At 50.9% G+C, this 16,216-nt stretch overlaps 1 protein-coding gene across 1 annotated transcript in view; it reads left to right on the top strand.

Annotated features, from left to right (window-relative positions):
• The window catches only part of HYDIN (HYDIN, axonemal central pair apparatus protein), a 294,240-nt gene that overhangs the window by 204,458 nt on the left and 73,566 nt on the right, over positions 1-16,216 (top strand). The window contains exons 41-46 of the mRNA XM_006878867.1: positions 2,107-2,244; positions 3,912-4,095; positions 4,568-4,709; positions 6,599-6,761; positions 10,960-11,583; positions 13,078-13,299. Coding sequence (XP_006878929.1) covers positions 2,107-2,244; positions 3,912-4,095; positions 4,568-4,709; positions 6,599-6,761; positions 10,960-11,583; positions 13,078-13,299 — 1,473 coding nt within the window. The remainder of the gene's footprint in view (positions 1-2,106; positions 2,245-3,911; positions 4,096-4,567; positions 4,710-6,598; positions 6,762-10,959; positions 11,584-13,077; positions 13,300-16,216) is intronic.

Raw genomic sequence — 16,216 nt, 5'->3', positions numbered from 1 at the left:
CCCTGCAGGCCTGTGGTGCCCTCCTTCACCCTGTCCTCCTGCGGCCCAGGGAGTACCCTGCAGGCCTGTGGTGCCCTCCTTGACCCTGTCCTCCTGCGGCCCAGGGAGTACCCTGCAGGCCTGTGGTGCCCTCCTTGACCCTGTCCTCCTGCGGCCGAGGGAGCACCCTGCAGGCCTGTGGTGCCCTCCTTGACCCTGTCCTCCTGCAGCCCAGGGAGCACCCTGCAGACCTGAGGTACCCTGCTTTCCTGCAGGCCTGCAAGGCCCTCCTAACCTGCTAGTTTAGAGGCATATCAACATTTTGTAGGTTCAAAGAGTAGCTCCTCTTTTCCCCCAGAAGCCAACAACAGACAATGGAAAATCCTGCCCTTGTCTTGGGAAGCAGCCTCACCATTCTCTTCATTGCTCAAGTGGCGCTGGGAGTCACCCTGATGCCCTCCTCTTCCTCTTGTCCTCTCCCATATCTTATTGACTCCACTTACAGTCACCCTGGATCACCCACTTCTCCGCTTCCACCACCAACCTCATCCTGCCACCACTGCCATTGCCTTAACCAGAGAAATCTCTTCCTAACTAGTCTTCCTGCTTCTGCTCATGTTGCCTCATGTGGCAGGGAGAAGGGGCTTTTGAAGATCAAATTACATCATTTGTCTGCCTAAAATCCACCAGCGACTTGCTATAAGCCTTGGAATACTGTCTAAATTCTTCACCATGGCCTCCAAGGCCCTGTGTATTCTGGCCCTGACTCAAATCTCACTCTCTTCCCGCTTGCCTCCTGTATGTTGTTGTTAAGCGCTGTCAAGTTGCTTGCATATCATTGCGACCCTATATATAACAACTGTGAACCCTGCTCTATCCTGAGCCAACCTCATTGTCTCTCATTGCCCCATTACCCCAGTCACTAAAGCAGTCCATCTCATCCAGGGTTTTCCTCTCTTGTGCTGGCCCTCCACCCTCCCAAGCATGACATTCCTCTCCAAGGACTGGTCTCTCCTTGCAGCATGCCCAAAGTATGTTAGATGAAGGTTCAGAAGTCTTGCCTCCAAAGAGCAGCCTGGTTTCACTCTCTCCAAGGTGAACCTATTTATTCTCCTAGCAGTCCATATTGTATTCAGTACTCTTCTCTAGCACCACAGATCAAAGGCTACAATTCTTCTCCTATCATCGTTAGTCATTGTCCAGCTTTCTGATGCACAGAAAGTAATTGGAAAAGCCATAGCCTGGATCAGGTGCACCTTAGTCTTCAGACTGACATTGTTGCTCTTCAGTACTTTGGAGAGGTCCCTGACAGAATTTTTCAATGAAATTTTTTTTTTCAATGAAATTTGTCTTTTGATTTCCTGGCTGCTTGTACCACGAGTGTTGATCATAGAGCCAAGCAAGCTGAAGCTATTAACAATCTCTTCACCATCTATCATGATGCTGCTAGTGGCCCAGTAATGATAATCTTTGTTTTCTTGATGCTGAGCTTCAATCTGTTTTAAAGGCTGCAGTCCTCAACCTTCCGCAGCAACTGCTTCAGGCCCACCTCAGTTTCACCAAGCAAGGCTATGTCATTTTCATAATGTAGGTTGTTGCTGAGTCTTCCTCCAATCCTGATGCCACATTCCTCCTCTTAGAGCCCAGCCTCTCTGATGATCTTTTTCACATAGAAATTGAAGGGTCATGCATCCCTCTAAATCCGCCAAGCCTGATCTACAGACCCTGTAAAGCACAATGAAATGAAGTTCAAAATAATCTGAGATCTGCCGCGTGCGTGTGTGTGTGTGTGTGTGTGTGTGTGTAAGTAAAAAAAGTTGCTGTTAGGTGATGTCAAGTTGAGTATCCGGCAACCCTGTAAACAACAAATCTGAACCCTGTGAGTCGGTTCTGACTCAGTGATATAGAACAGTAATGATGTGTGTGTGTGTGTGTGTGTGTGTGTGTGTGTGTGTGTAAAATTTTCCACCAAATTCCCCTTTTATGCTTACAGCAGCTCTTTCTAGAAGGTAGAAATGATGAGGCCAGGGCAGCTATATGATTTCCAGAGGTCACGTGGCTCATCGGTTTAGGGTTTACTGAGATGCCAAGCGGGTTGTGACCCCTGGTCCTCTTCCCTCTCCACAGGTCTCCTCCAGCCCTCTCCCTCTGGGGCCCGCCCAGCGCAGGCTCAGCGTAAGCAGCAGCATCGGAGGGGAGACGGGGCTGGTGAGCTGCGTGCTGCCTGAGGAACTGCTCACGCAGATCCTGGCTGAGCGAATACAGGTGTGTCCCCTCCACCGCCCAGGCTCCGTCCCTCGGGGAGCTCAGCCCACTCAAGGTTCCTGGCTCCCAGGAGAGAGAAGATGGTTATTTCCCACTCCCACTGTCATTCACGTACTTGCCCTTCTAACACCTCTTGAATTGCACTCATTCTGACCCAGGCTGCACTTAGAATCAGTCATCTCAGAGGACCTGGGAGCAGAGGTTGGACATTGAAAAAAGAGCCGTGGTGCGGCCGTGCAGTGGTGTGTCAGATTCTATATTGTGGCACCATTTGAAAACGTAGCTTTGACCTCTATGAACTGTTGAAGAAAAAAATATTCACAGTGTATTGTTAAGTGGGAAAAGCAGATTAGGAATGGTGTGTAAAGCACAACTGGGTTTCTATAAAATATAAACGTGTTCCACTCACATCGTGGAACCTCTTAACGTACACCATAATTGTGGTAAGTCTGTGGGTAGTCAGATTACAGATTTTTAATCTTCTTTACAGATTTCTGAGAAATATTACAGTGACATTGCTTTTGCAGTTGCAAATGCAGTCAGACTGGGTTTTGGAGTTTTTTTCCATTTTAAAACACACGCTGTGCTGCTCACTTGTCGATAAATCACTCAGCAGGATTTGGAAGGTACCACTGACTGTTGCTCACAATTTGCAGAAAGCTGACTTGGTCCCAGATTCTAGAGTGGTTTTTGTTTGGGCCCCATCTGGACCGTACATTTAAATACAACGAAAGGAAAGGTCAGTCTCACAGAAGAGAAGGAATGGAGTTAGCAGAAGTGGTGCGCACACCAGGTGTGAATGGCTTTGACTACATTTGCAGAGGAGAGGAAATGTCTTTCTCCTGAGTGAGGAGCTCTGGAAAGTGTGTGCGTGTTGCATGCAGTCAGATTAAAGGCTGTGCAACAGTCGCTTGAGCCCACAGCCGGCCCTGGGAGCTGCACTTCTCAGTGCTGGCCTCGGATGCAGTAAGGAAGCTTGTATGGCTTCCTTCAGTGACAAAGTCTGGACAAAGCAATTGTCCGCAGAACTCAACAGTTTGTTTCATGTTGTCGTCAGTTTACATTCTGACCTGAGCTCCCTCTCCCGTCCATAACTGGGAGCATGAGGTTTCTGACCCAGTGGTGACAGGACAGTGGGCCCCGTGTTCAGCAGCACTGCAGTTCCACGAAGGTTATTCTTCAGTAGCCCATGTTTCTATATGTTCATAGTCTACAAAGCCACCAAGACAAATACAAACGGCCCATCGCGCTGGGGACACCTTTGCTTTTCGCCTTCACTCCCTGTGCCTGCGGCTGGCAGAGGGCAGTTGAACGGTGTCTTCACGGGGACCCTTCACGGAGGGAGCTGCAGAGCCGACTGCAGCACCAACGAGAGGGGCTCCCCCGTAGAGAACGTGAATGGTGTCTTCACGGGGACCCTTCACGGGGGGGGGCTGCAGAGCCCACTGCAGCACCAACGAGAGGGGCTCCCCCGTAGAGAACGTGAATGGTGTCTTCACGGGGACCCTTCATGGGGGGGTTGCAGAGCTCACTGCAGCACCAACGAGAGGGGCTCCCCTGTAGAGAACGTGAATGGTGTCTTCATGGGGGGTTGCAGAGCTCACTGCAGCACCAACGAGAGGGGCTCCCCTGTAGAGAACGGGCTGACGCACCGGCTCTGGTTTCAGCTGAATGACTGCTTCCGGGGGGTGATATTCGATGGCCTCGAGACGCTCTTCGCTCGGAACGGGCCTTCCGCCCTCCTCTGCCTGCTGAAGGCCATTGGCAATCGGGAGCACATCTACGTCATCAACATGGCCCAGGACTACGCAGCCATGAAGGCCCAGGAGAAGACCAAGAAGGAGCAAGAAGGCAAGACCCCGCTCCTGCCTTGGTGGGCTCCCCCGGGTTTCTGTGGGCTTAGGTGAACTGTTCGCGTCCACTGTCCTGCTGGTGCCTCGCCAGTTCCCTGTGAGGTGACCACAGTCACACTTGTCTGTGAACCGTGAGGAAGCCATGACCTAAGGGCCTTGCTAGGAGGGTTCCTTGGGAGGGATGAACCCCGCCCTTCTGTAGGCCAAGGCCGACATTCCTGTCATCACCGTCACACTGCGCCCCTCATCACGTCACCAGCCCCAGGAGAACATAGCATGAGTCCCGTCCTTTCTCATGGGTTTTGTCTAAGCCTGCAGTGTCTAAGCCCATAGGTGAGAAATTCTGCAGGAACTGGATACCAGTTGAGGGCTGCCCTCACTCTGCCTGGCCAGGAAAAAAGCTCAGTCAGAGGGGCCCCCAGCCCGAGCTGGCTGTGACGTCTTCCCACACTCCCTCTGTCCCCCCTCAGAGTACAAGCGCAGGGAGGCTGTGCTGAAAGACAAGGAACGCCTGCAGAACATGGACGAGGAGGAGTACGATGCCCTGACCGAGGAGGAGAAGGTCGCCTTCGACAGGGAGGTTCAGCGGACCCTCCGGGAGAGGAAGAAGAGGTCTGAACCTGGGGTCTGACCGAGCGGGGTCCCACTGACCCTGAGGAACTCATGTAGGGCAGTGTACTCCCTGGAGACCAGCGCTGGGGTGGGCACTCCCAGCTCTGGGCCGTCTGCCTGGAGATGAAGGAGGCCAGCAGATAGCGGGGTATCGTTTCCATCCAGGGCCCTGGCTTTGTCATTGCAGCTGCTTCTCACACCTGCTCAGGGCTTCTCGCAGCAGCTCAGGGCTTGTTCCCTTTCTCGAGGCTTTCGGGACCAGGACAAAGCTCATGTCCCGCAGTAATGGCTGTGGAGAGAGTAGCCCCTGGCCACGGTCCTCTCTCCCTCACTGCTCCCTATCCACAGCTGGCAGCCCAGGCAGGAGTACAGCCACTGTTCCTGGAGCTCAGCCTGTCTTCTGCCCCAGCCCCATCCTGACTTCTGGTGCGACTTCCAGTCCCTGGGGTCCTGCCTCTCCCAGTCTGTCCTCAGCCAGGGCCATTCACCTGTGACCCGGGATAGGCCCACAGGCTCGTGCTCTCAGCTGCCTCCTCTGTCCTTGCTTCCTCCTGTCTCCAAGGTTTCGGCCACTTGGGAAGGAAGAGGTGGGCAGAGTGCAGATACTCCTCTCTTCTCCACCTTCTGCTTCCTCACACTGACCCCAAAAGGGATACCCCATCTCCCTGCCTCCTGTCCACTTCCCAGCCTGCTGTTAGCACAGTCTCCTGGTTCCCCAGGCCCAGCCCGGCCATGAAGTGCTGAGAAAAGGGGAACGTTCATATTTCTTCTCAAGGCCTTTACCTTCAGGCAGCCACCTCACTGTAACTTAGAAAGTCCACATTTGAACCTCTGAACTAAGCAATGATGTATCTGCAGTCTCTCTGCCAAAGCAATGGTGTGGCCAGTGGGCTTCCGGGGGGGGGAGCCACAGCAACCGAGGACCAGCAGGGTTCCCTGGGAGTGGTTGCATACACGGACAGGCTGCCCCTCCTTGCTCGTGTGTACTGGGCACGCGGTGCTGTGCACAGCAAGGACGGAGCTGGCTGGACCCCAGCAGGCAGGGAGAAAGTGAGGGGGGAGAGCAGGCCCTGGGACCGGCGCCGTGGCTCCACGTGGCCACAGCAGGGGCTGGTGAAGGTGCTGAGTCCTGTCACCTGGACGTCACGTGTGACGGGAGAGCAGGCTGGGCCTCCTCTGTCCTGATTCCAGAGCAGTCTTTTAAAGTTGTGCACTAGTGGCGTAAAGCATAGCTCATCTGACTGATAAGTGAAAGGCCAGCAGTTCAAGTATACCAGTCATTTCATTCTCCTGAGAAGCCCAGTAAGGGGCGTCTGGGTTCCAGAAAGCTCACCAGCACCAAGCGTATGGTCAGATGGTCAGCCTTGGCCTCCCCTCTCCTGAAAGGTGGCTGGGGCAGGAGCGCAGGTCAGGGGCAAAGCTCTCCTAGTGAGATTTATTGGGTTAAAATGCTTTAATCCAAGTATTGTTGGATACCTAACTCTTCAGAAATAGATGTCGGCCATAGTATGTCTCCTTCCTTCTTCCCACCCTTCCATCATTTCCTTACTCCTTAAATGCTCCTTTAGCTTCTAACTCAAAGATAAGCGGTTCAAGTCCACCAGCTACTCTATGGGAGAAAACTGGGGTACCCTACTTCCACAAATACCACAGCCTTGGAAACCCAATGGGGCAATTCCAGTCTGTCCTTAGGGGTCACTGTGAGTCAGAATCGACTAGATGGCAGTGGGGGTCTTTTAGGGGAAAGTCCTTTATTTCTGTCCATCTCATCTGTCCTCGTTAATTCTCTCCTGCTTGCTTTTTATGTCTAAGACCACCGTGCCAGTGCCCCTCGGTTTCCCAGGCCGGAGGGTCTCTGAACGCTCTTTCTCTTGTTCGGTTCACTGAAGGGAGCAGGAGAGGCTGGCACGAGAGATGCAGGAAAAGAAGCTGCAGCAGGAGCTCGAGCGGCAGCGGGAAGAGGAGGAGCTGAAGCGCCGGATTAGGAAGCCCAAGGCGGCCCCACCGAAGGAGGAAAACCACCTGAAGAAAGCTCAGACTGTGAGCCGCCAGGTACAGCCGCCTGAGGCCCACCCGCCCAGGGCCAGCAGCAGGGGTCTGTGGGTCCAGAAAATCCACTCCAGTGTTTGGGTTTTGTGGAGGAGCAGAGGGTGGGAGGAAAGGCGTATGGACCCTCATCATAAGCTAGACGCTAAGCATCCCAGCTACCCTTCCAGGTCAGTATGCTTGTCCCCATCAAAAGGAAGCCCAGTTAGCCCTGAATTATGCCCACCAGCTTCCTCTTTGGAGGTTTGAAGCCCATCTTTGTGGGTTTCCCTTGTTTTGCTCTCAGCTGCAGTTGGTATGACTTCGGCACCCTCCGCAGCTTCCCCTTCAGGACCCAGGCAGGTCCCTTTCCGGTGTGGCGTGGCGTGTACTTGGTTGATCTGGGGGAAGGCTGCATCGGGGCCGTGCCCATGTGCATATACCATGTGAACTTAACACAAGGCACAGACCGTCTTTTCCCAGGACAACTCCTTGAGACTCCTCTTGGAATGAAGGTACCTGGTCTGGAAAAATCTTTAGTTCAGGAAAATGTGCTAAGATCAGGTATTCTCAGAAAGTGCATGAAAGTTCCAGAGGGAGACTGAAGTGAAAAGGAAAAACTGGCAAGAACACAGCTCAGAGGGCCTCCTGCCTCCTCTGCAGGTCTGTCTCTTGGATCATCTGAGGCTTCCTTCCTCCGGGATGTTCTCACGCCCCAGTGTGAACACACACCTCCTTTTCAGGACTCCTCAGTCAGCCCTGGCACCTGTGATGACCACCCTATTTCTCCTCTCTCCTTTGAGGAGCTGTCTCCGCTCACCTGCCAGCCGTGCCTCAGCCTCCTCTAACCTGCTTCTGACTCCACCACCCCTCACACCCAAAGTCCAGCGTGTCCATTCCCAGATCCCGCATGCGCGGTTCCCCCCGACTTGCCGGCTTTCCTTCTGCAGGTGTTGTGCCTGAGGACTGGCCCCTCCTCGGTGTTCTTTCTCTCTGCATCCTGAGCGCGCTCTGTCTCCTGTGCTGTTCTCTTTCTCAGCCACTCCTCTGGCCCCTTTCTGGACAGGGCTGTCATCCTAGGTCTTCATTGTCATCAAGCTGAGTCCAGCCCGTAGCACCTTCACAGATGTGAGAGCAGAGCACTGCCCCGTCCTCACTGCCGCTGCTCCCGCCCCTGGGGCTGGTGCCTCCTGACAACATATTCCGAGTATGTGACGTGACATGACGTGATGTCTCTCTCGCCACTTTGCTGCTAAGGGGCATTCTGGCTGCACTCCTGCTGAGAAAGGCTTGTTTGTTCTGCTCACAGTCTGCCCTGCGTTCTTCACCAGGAGCATAATTCAAGTGCATTTCGAGGTCTCGGTACTGTTAGCTCCCTCCAGAGAGAATTATCATTTGAGTCAGGCTTCATTTAATCAGGGATCGGGGGGTGGGGGGTATCACTGAAGCTGAACGTTAGTACGGGGGGCTTAGTCCATTTCTACCCCACCCTTCTTCCTAGAATACGGCCTTTTGGAGTCCTGGCCTAAGTCGCTGGAGAGTTACCAAACTCAACTTTAATGTGGCAGAACTCAAGGCCAATTTTTGAACCCCAGCCCATGAGTCTTCCGGAATATCTTCTCAGCCCCAAATTCTGGGCCCACTGCTCTGTGGTTTGTTCCTCTCCCAACCAAAGGCGTAGACAGTTCCACTGCCTTTGTGGCTTCTCAAGGCCTTCGTACGGATGGATTTTGGAGATACTGTACTGTGTTCCACTTTCCTACTTCGGGATGTTGTGTTATATCAAATAGTTTCTCAGCATCCAGAGCTGTGATCGTGTTTGGTTTTCTTTTCTAATCTGACCACACATAAAGCCATGTCATATCCATGGATTTTCTATTATTTAACCATCTTCATCCTCCAAGTGTTAATCCTCCTAGGTCATAATTTAGTCTGTTTTAAGGGTATGGCTTGTTTCAGGGTTTATTTTATTTTATTTTATTATTTTTGTGTGAGTGTACCGTCAAATCAGCTCTGACTGGTACAGGAGGAGATTGTCCCTCCTTCCCCGGCAGAGCATCTGGTGGATTTGATCCGTGCGCCTCTGGGATTGTAGTTGCAGCTCCTTGCCAGTAGGCCACCAGAGCTCCCCTTGTTTCAGTTTTTTAATATATTGCTTAAGGCTTTTGTCACCATGCTGACAAATGAAATTGGTTTGTAATTTTCTTTTCTTATACTGTCCTTCATTTGTTTTCATATCGGTGGTACATGAGCTTTATCAGATAAGTTGGAGAGCTTTTCCTCTTTTTCCTGCTACAGACGATTTTGCATCAAGTACATTATCTAATCTTTAAAGTCTTTGTAGACTATAAAATTGATAGGTTTGATATTGTCTTAGGTATATGCCTTAAATTATAGAATCAATTTCTTTAAAGATTAAAGTCTTTGAATTTCATTTACTTCTTAGTCTGATTATTTATTCATATTATTCTCTTAAAAAAGTCAATCTCTTTCAAACTCATTAACATTAAAGTAGCTCATGGTTGTTTGTTAGGTGCCATTCAGTTGACCACAACTCGTAGTAAGTGAACAACAGATCTGAACTTTGCCCTGTTTGTTCTTTGCCGTCCTGGTCCTGTTTGTCTGTCCTCTACTGCCTTGTCTGTCTATCCTCTGCCATCCTATCTGTCTATCCTCTGCCATCCTGTCTGTCCTCTGCCGTCCTGTCTGTCTGTCCTCTGCCGTCCTGTCTATCTTCTGCCATCGTGTCTTTCCTCTGCCATCCTGTCTGTCCTCTGCCGTCCTGTCTGTCTATCTTCTGCCATCGTGTCTGTCCTCTGCCATCCTGTCTGTCCTCTGCTGTCCTGTCTGTCCTCTGCCATCCTGTCTGTCTGTCCTCTGCCGTCGTGTCTGTCCTCTGCCGTCGTGTCTGTCCTCTGCCGTCCTGTCTGTCCTCTGCCGTCCTGTCTTTCCTCTGCCGTTGTGTCTGTCCTCAGCCATCCTGTCTGTCTGTCCTCTGCCATCTTGTCTGTCTGTCCTCTGCTGTCGTGTCTGTCTGTCCTCTGCCGTCCTGTCTGTCTGTCCTCTGTTTAGTCCTATGAGATTCCTAGTTCTCCCCCTACTCATCAGGTGAGGCAGAGAGCAAAGGCCTCACCTGGGTCAGTGCAGCTGTGAAAAGACCACAGTCCTCTATGGCCAGTGCCAGAGTCATGTTGACCAGACAACTGCCGGAGGGAGGCTGTTGACCAGGACTGCGTATCTGTACCTAGAGTAAGAACAGCACGGGGTCAGCTGCTTCTGAGCCCTGTTAACTTCACAGAGGGGAACATTCTCCATCAGGAACATCCACAGACCAAAACCAGTGCCCATGAGGTCAGCCAGGGCCACTCACACCTACTGCTAATTCCAACCCCAAACAAACTGCTTTCCTGTAGGGTCCAAAATCCGTTGCAATGACTGCACAGATCTCAAAGATCCACCCTCACTGTTAAGGGGTTTATTAGGAAAACTAACAGGTTACAGTTCAAGTTGACAGCAAGATACAATTCCTCAGTCAAGGCAGCTTCTCAAGCAGCTCGCTGTCCCTTTGCCCTTCAGGCTCATGGCCTAGGTCAGTGTTACCTAGTGCCCTGAGTGCTGCCAGTTACAGCGTCTTCCTTCAGTCCTCCGGCAAGTGGTAGCAAAGCCGTCCCATGTCAGCTCTGTCTCATACCAGTCTCTTATTCTCTCTGGAGGCTGCTACCAGTCTCATGTGGAACCCGGTCTGACAGGAATCTCTGGCCCCACAGGATGCACACTGCACCCTCGGCTTCTTTTTCCTCGCTGGTAGTGAGATTTCCATCTTTGCGGCTAAACCCGCACAATTGAACGGGGTGGGATGGTGAACATGACCAATACCATGGTTCGTTTATACACTTCCCATTTCAAGTTCCCACACAGTCATGTGGTGAAAGTCAAAGCCAACGGCTAGGAGAACTGTTTTGAGCAATCACCCCATGTCACCCCCATATCAAAGCACCTAGACAGCTGTGTGAGAATGCTTGATGCCAGGTGCCAGCCAGCTTGATGGTAGAAGGACCAGAGAATGGATATTTTGGTAGTGGCTCCGGAGATGATGCTTGGGTACAACCCTAGTGTTCACAAGAGGCCCCCTGTGAGGCGTCCTTATGAAGCACAGCATCCTCATGCCTTCCCCTGTTGCCATTTCCTCGCCCTTAAAAGACTATCGTATGGTTTTGTCCTCTAGGTTCTAACTTTTTCCAAAACAGACGCAAAGCCGGAGGCCGTTGACATGAAAGTGTCTCTCAAAGAGCAGGGACTGTCGGAGAAGGAAGACCTAAAGAAGAGAAAGCCCCAGGCTGCTGATTACAGTTACACTGGGATTCCTCTGGTCCAAGAGGAAGAAAGTGAAAAGGACTATGTCATGAAGGACTCAGACAGACAGCTGGCTCAAGGGTTCAAGAACTATGAGCTGAACTTAAAGGAAATCCAAAGCATCCTTATCTTCTGGGACCGCAAGCAAGGTGTTCAGCAGCCTCACCTGGGGGCCGAGGAGACGCCCCACGAGCAGGACGACCAGCGCCAGGTCCCATCAAGCGGGCGCAGAGGCCGCAAGGACCGAGAGAGGGAGCGCCTGGAGAAGGAACGAGCCGAGAGGGAACGTCTGGAGCGGGAGAAGGCCGAGAGGGAGCGACTGGAGAAGCTCCGGGCCATGGAGGAGCGCAGCGACTGGGGCGAGGGGGACGTGGAGGAAGACCATGAGGGCAAGAAGGACCTGGGCGTGCCCTTCATCACCATCCAGACTCCTGACCTGGAAGGTTTGAACTGGAAGCAGGCCCTGGAGAACGACAGACTTCCCAAAAGAGACCAGGTACAGGCATGAATAGTTGTCATGTAGAGTGTGTGTCAGTGTAGAGGTGTTTCTCTCCACCTTCCCCTGAATTCCATTCATCTACAGTGACCCCAGAGATGCAAGACAATAACCTAAAGGACTTTTTTCTGTCTGATGGAAAGCCATAGAAAGTTCCACAGATGTCCGTTATCCCACTGACCTCAGGAGAAGCCACCTGTATTGGGTCCTGTTTTAGGGAGGAGCATTGGTACCAAACAAGAATACTTTAAGTTACAAATGATGCAGCTTTTATTGTAGCAACACTGCCTTTCTAGGCAATAAAAACAATCAGCAATATGTAAACAGATGGTCCTGGCTATGTTCCAATAAAACTGTATTTAGGAAACCCAGTCAGATTCCGTCTGCAGTCTTCTGGTTCTTGCTTTAGTTCACCAGAAACTAGGTGCAGGATTAGGAGGTAGGAAATAGAGCCTGAAAGAGTAGGATACATGATGAGTGAGCACCGAGGGAAGGACCAGGGTGATTGCCAAAAAAGGACAGAGCTGGGCATGACTGGGTCGTAGTGCTACCGTAAACACAGCATCAACTCCACTTAGTTTATGCTTTTGTAGCCAAGAACGTCCTCTCACTTAGAGCCAAGGGCATCCTTTTGACTTGTTTTCTGCTTTCCACACTCTAAGCAGTAAGTTAGAGCCTTCCTCTGGCTTTGGGCATCTAGTAATTGGGACACATTGTTCACCTCCTTCCTCACTGACATTCTAAATCCTGAAGACTTAGCTCCAGCCACGAGGTTAGTCCAGAAATGCCTTTAGCGGCCTGACCTCAGCATGGCTCTCTCTGTGTCTGAAGCTAGCTGCCTGCTCGGTGGGCTATGACATTTCCTGTTGTGATGGTAGCAGTTAAATCCAGGGATCATACGCTGGATTGAGATGAAGGTGGTCTTTACATGCTGGGAAGAAGTTGCTGGTAGATCTTTGGGCCGTGCAGGAAAGACATTGTCCTTTATGTGCCATAGTGAAATGAATGACCTGCAAGAACAGGAGTAACACCCCTGCCTCGTCACGATTCACTCTGGCTTCTCACCTCTGACCTCACCCCAGAACTGTCGTTTCTGTCTCTGCTGTTCCAGTCTGAACTTTCTTTCACCTTTAGAGGGACAACAGGCTTAAAGCAAAATGGAAAGTTAACATAGACACTGAAAGTGGGTGGGACAGCTCTCTACTGCACACACCAGGATCTTGAGAGCTGGTCTCTTTACATCCAGTGCAGGTGTATTGAGTGCTGTTGCCCTGTGTTTTGTCTTAATGGGGTTTACAGTCCAGTTGCAAAGTATGGCAGTTGAACAGTTGTGAGAAGGCCGGCTGGAGTCTGGAGGGAGCAGAGCTGTCAGGCCCTGGGCATAGCTCTCAGGAATGCTGCGGGGAGGGCCTGGCGGAGGTCTGAGCAGTGTTCACACACATGAGTTGTTTGAGGTTCATCTGTCAAGAAATTAACAATGCCCTTTTCTTTTAGATCCTGGACATCTTGGGCCTGGGGTCCTCTGGACCACCCATCCCGCCTCCCACCTTGTTCTCGGTCATCCCCTACCCTGTGAAGCGCCTGCCTCTGGCCCCAGCAGACATCCTGAAGTGCTTCGTCTTTGTGTGTCCACAATCAGACGAGCTCTCCTCATTGGAGGATAAGAAAGAGACAGAGGCCGAAACAGAGCTGTCCTCACCCTCAGTCAATGCAAAGGTAACACGTGGACAAGCAGGCGAGGTCGTGAGCTCCTGGCCTGGCCCAGAGGATGGCAGGGAGCAGGGAGGTGCAGTGTTTGGCTTCACAGCAACCATGAGTTACCTCTGTACAGCAAGTGGACAGACCAGGGTTGCACGACCTAGAAAGAATGGTTTTTTTTTTAATTTAAACTAGGATGTTTAATAGCAAATGTATTTTAATGCAGCTCATGTTAGAACTGTGTCATGTTCCTTAGAGACATGTTCTTCCTTCAAAGAATCATCAAGCTAACAGGGACTCAATAGACTTGCGAACATTTGCCACCTCTTGCTTATGAGCGTCTATTAACATTTTCTTTTGCAGTGCATCTAGTTCTTTTTTCAGTTCCCTTTGTGCATTAGAAAAGATTGTTTTGTTATTCTTCTCCATGTCCTTGATGCTCTTTACAAACTGCTCAATGTTTTACCAAAAACAAAGGCAGGCCTGAGGGCTTTGGCTTTGGAGCATGACTTTCTGTCCGCTAGGCCAACTGCATGCGTGTGCGCTCGCTCTCTTGCTCTCTCTCTCTCAACTTTCGACCTTTCTCCCAGTTCATAAGGTTTCCAGAGACAAGCTATTATGGAAGTGGATGCCACTCCTGCTTGCAAGCTCGTAGGCAGTAGGTTTGATTTTTTTTTTCATGCTCAAAGAAGTAAGTTTTTCCCCAGACTTCTCTAGACAAGGGGGTCCAGCCTGAGGAACTGGCAGGAGCACCCCGATCTGTATCTCCCCAGGATGGGACTTGTCTTATTCCCTCCAAGAGAGACTTAAAAAAATTGTCATCACTCAACCTTTTGCAACCCCATGGGGGTTTTGAAAAGCCACTAAGAATGTGTTTCAAGGCGTAGGCATCCTTCCAACAGGGCGCAAAGCTACCGAGAGCGAGTGGAGAGAGCACAAGGCGCCCTGGAGAGGAGCGCACGCTCAGGGTACTGCCGTGAGAAGATGGGGCATTTCCGTCAGGTCCTGTCTACTGTCTTTCTTTACATAATGCACACAAGTGACTCCTGAATGAAAATACTTTAAAAGAAAAAGAAATGTTTAAAAAGATAGAATTATAGATAAACTTAATAGAAAAAAGTGACAAGCAAAAGTATATTTGACTGCAAGAATATGCAGGAAGCATGTGTGTAAAAAAGTGACAGAGAGACTTTCTAATTTCTTAGGATAAACCCCAAACCCCACTGCTGCCGAGGTGATTCCAGTGCGTGGTGACCTTCCGTTGGATTCCCCGGGTTTTAAATCTTTCCAAGAGGAAACTCTAATCCACCCCCCCACCCCACCCCCAAGCAGCCAGTAGATTCAAGCCACCATCCTCTGGTTAGCAGCCCAGTGCTTAAGCGACTGCACTACCAGGGCTCCCCCCTCACTAGGATGTTGCTGCTGTTAGATGTCATCGTGCTGGTGCGGGTCACAGCAACCCTGTGACCAACAGATAACCTTTCCCAGCCCCGTGCCATCCTCACAGTCTCTGACAGGTTCGAGCCCTTTGTTACAGTCCCCTGGTCTGTCCACCTCGTCCGGAGCCTCCCTCCTTTCACCGACCATCTTTCCTGGCGTAATGCCTCTTCCCAAGGACTAGCATCTCCTGACGACATACCCAAATATGTGAGATGAAGTTTCCCCCTCCCTGTCTCTAAAGAACACACTGGTTGCTCTTCCTCCAAGACAGATGTGTTTGCTCCTCTGGAAGCCCAGAGAGTGTTCAGAACTCTTCTCCAGCACCGTCAGTCAGAGGCCCTCCTTTCCTGCAGTTTGGCATTAGAGCTTGGCCATTGAGAAGAAGGGAGTTCTTTAGGAGAAACTGAAGTTTACAGTGGCTGACAAGGGAACTGTCACCATCTGAAAGAACGGCCACTGAGACTGAAGAATTAGAATAGGGCCGGATTGTTACGCACAGTGGATTAACCGATTAGGAGCCCCCAGCGACTCGTAAACGGTGGAGGAGAGATGGCGAACAGGACGCGTGCGCAGAAGCAGAGCTCCGTACGCGCATGGTGTGCTGACTACAGAGCGAGGCCTGCTCCACATTAGAGGGGTCTCGAGGGCACCCTGCCACGTGGACTTGACTTTTATCTGTGAGAGCGGGTCATCCCGACTTGATTTGTCTGCTGCTCTGATGGAGTAGAAAGTACAAAGATCACCTGTGAATCTGTTCCGGCTTTAATATTTAGTCTACAGGGAGGAAAGGAGTAAGTTCAAAGGCACCGTGAGAATAGCCAGAACAGCTCGGAGTGTGGACTGCCCCGCAGGAGAGAGGAGCTGATCTCTCTAATAAGTCAGTGTGGTGGGGAGAGAGGTTCCCAGTTGACAAGGGACAAAGGAAACATCACAAAACCAATAAAGAAAACATCAGTATTTACTGGGGGGAGGATGGATAGTAAAATCATACCCAAGACACATGGGACATTTTTCGTATAGACTGTGCTGGGCCAATTGGTATCGAATTCCATTTGCTTCTCTTAGTTGGGACCGTGGTCTTGCAGTGGTGTAGAAAACTATCCTCAGAAGCTATGCAGACTAACGTATTTAGGGATAGAGTGTCATCATGTCTGCAACGTACTTCTAAAGTTTCAGAAGAAAAAAAAAAGAATAATCCAAATAGGGCTAACCAAGAAGAACTATTGAACCTAATGTTTGTTGGACTATGTCTTCAACATTTATGCTGTTGTTAGGTGCTGTTGTGTTGGGTACGACCTGTAACAGCCCTGTGAACAACAGATCTGACCCCTCTCCTGTCCTGTTCCATCCTCGTGACCTCTGACATACTCGAGCCCATTGGGACAGTTACTGTGTCAGTCTGTCTGGTTGAAGTTCTTTCTCGCCAAATCCAAAATAAAAAGTCGACATTAAAACAACCACAAACTCACTTCCCTCAAGTCGCTGCTGACTCTTA

Source organism: Elephantulus edwardii, unplaced genomic scaffold, assembly GCF_000299155.1.
Source record: "Elephantulus edwardii isolate Elephantulus edwardi_28Jun2011 unplaced genomic scaffold, EleEdw1.0 scaffold00001, whole genome shotgun sequence".
NCBI classification, from domain to species: Eukaryota; Metazoa; Chordata; class Mammalia; order Macroscelidea; family Macroscelididae; genus Elephantulus; species Elephantulus edwardii.
Note: the sequence above shows the minus strand (reverse complement) of the source record. Positions and strands in the feature narration are given on the sequence as shown.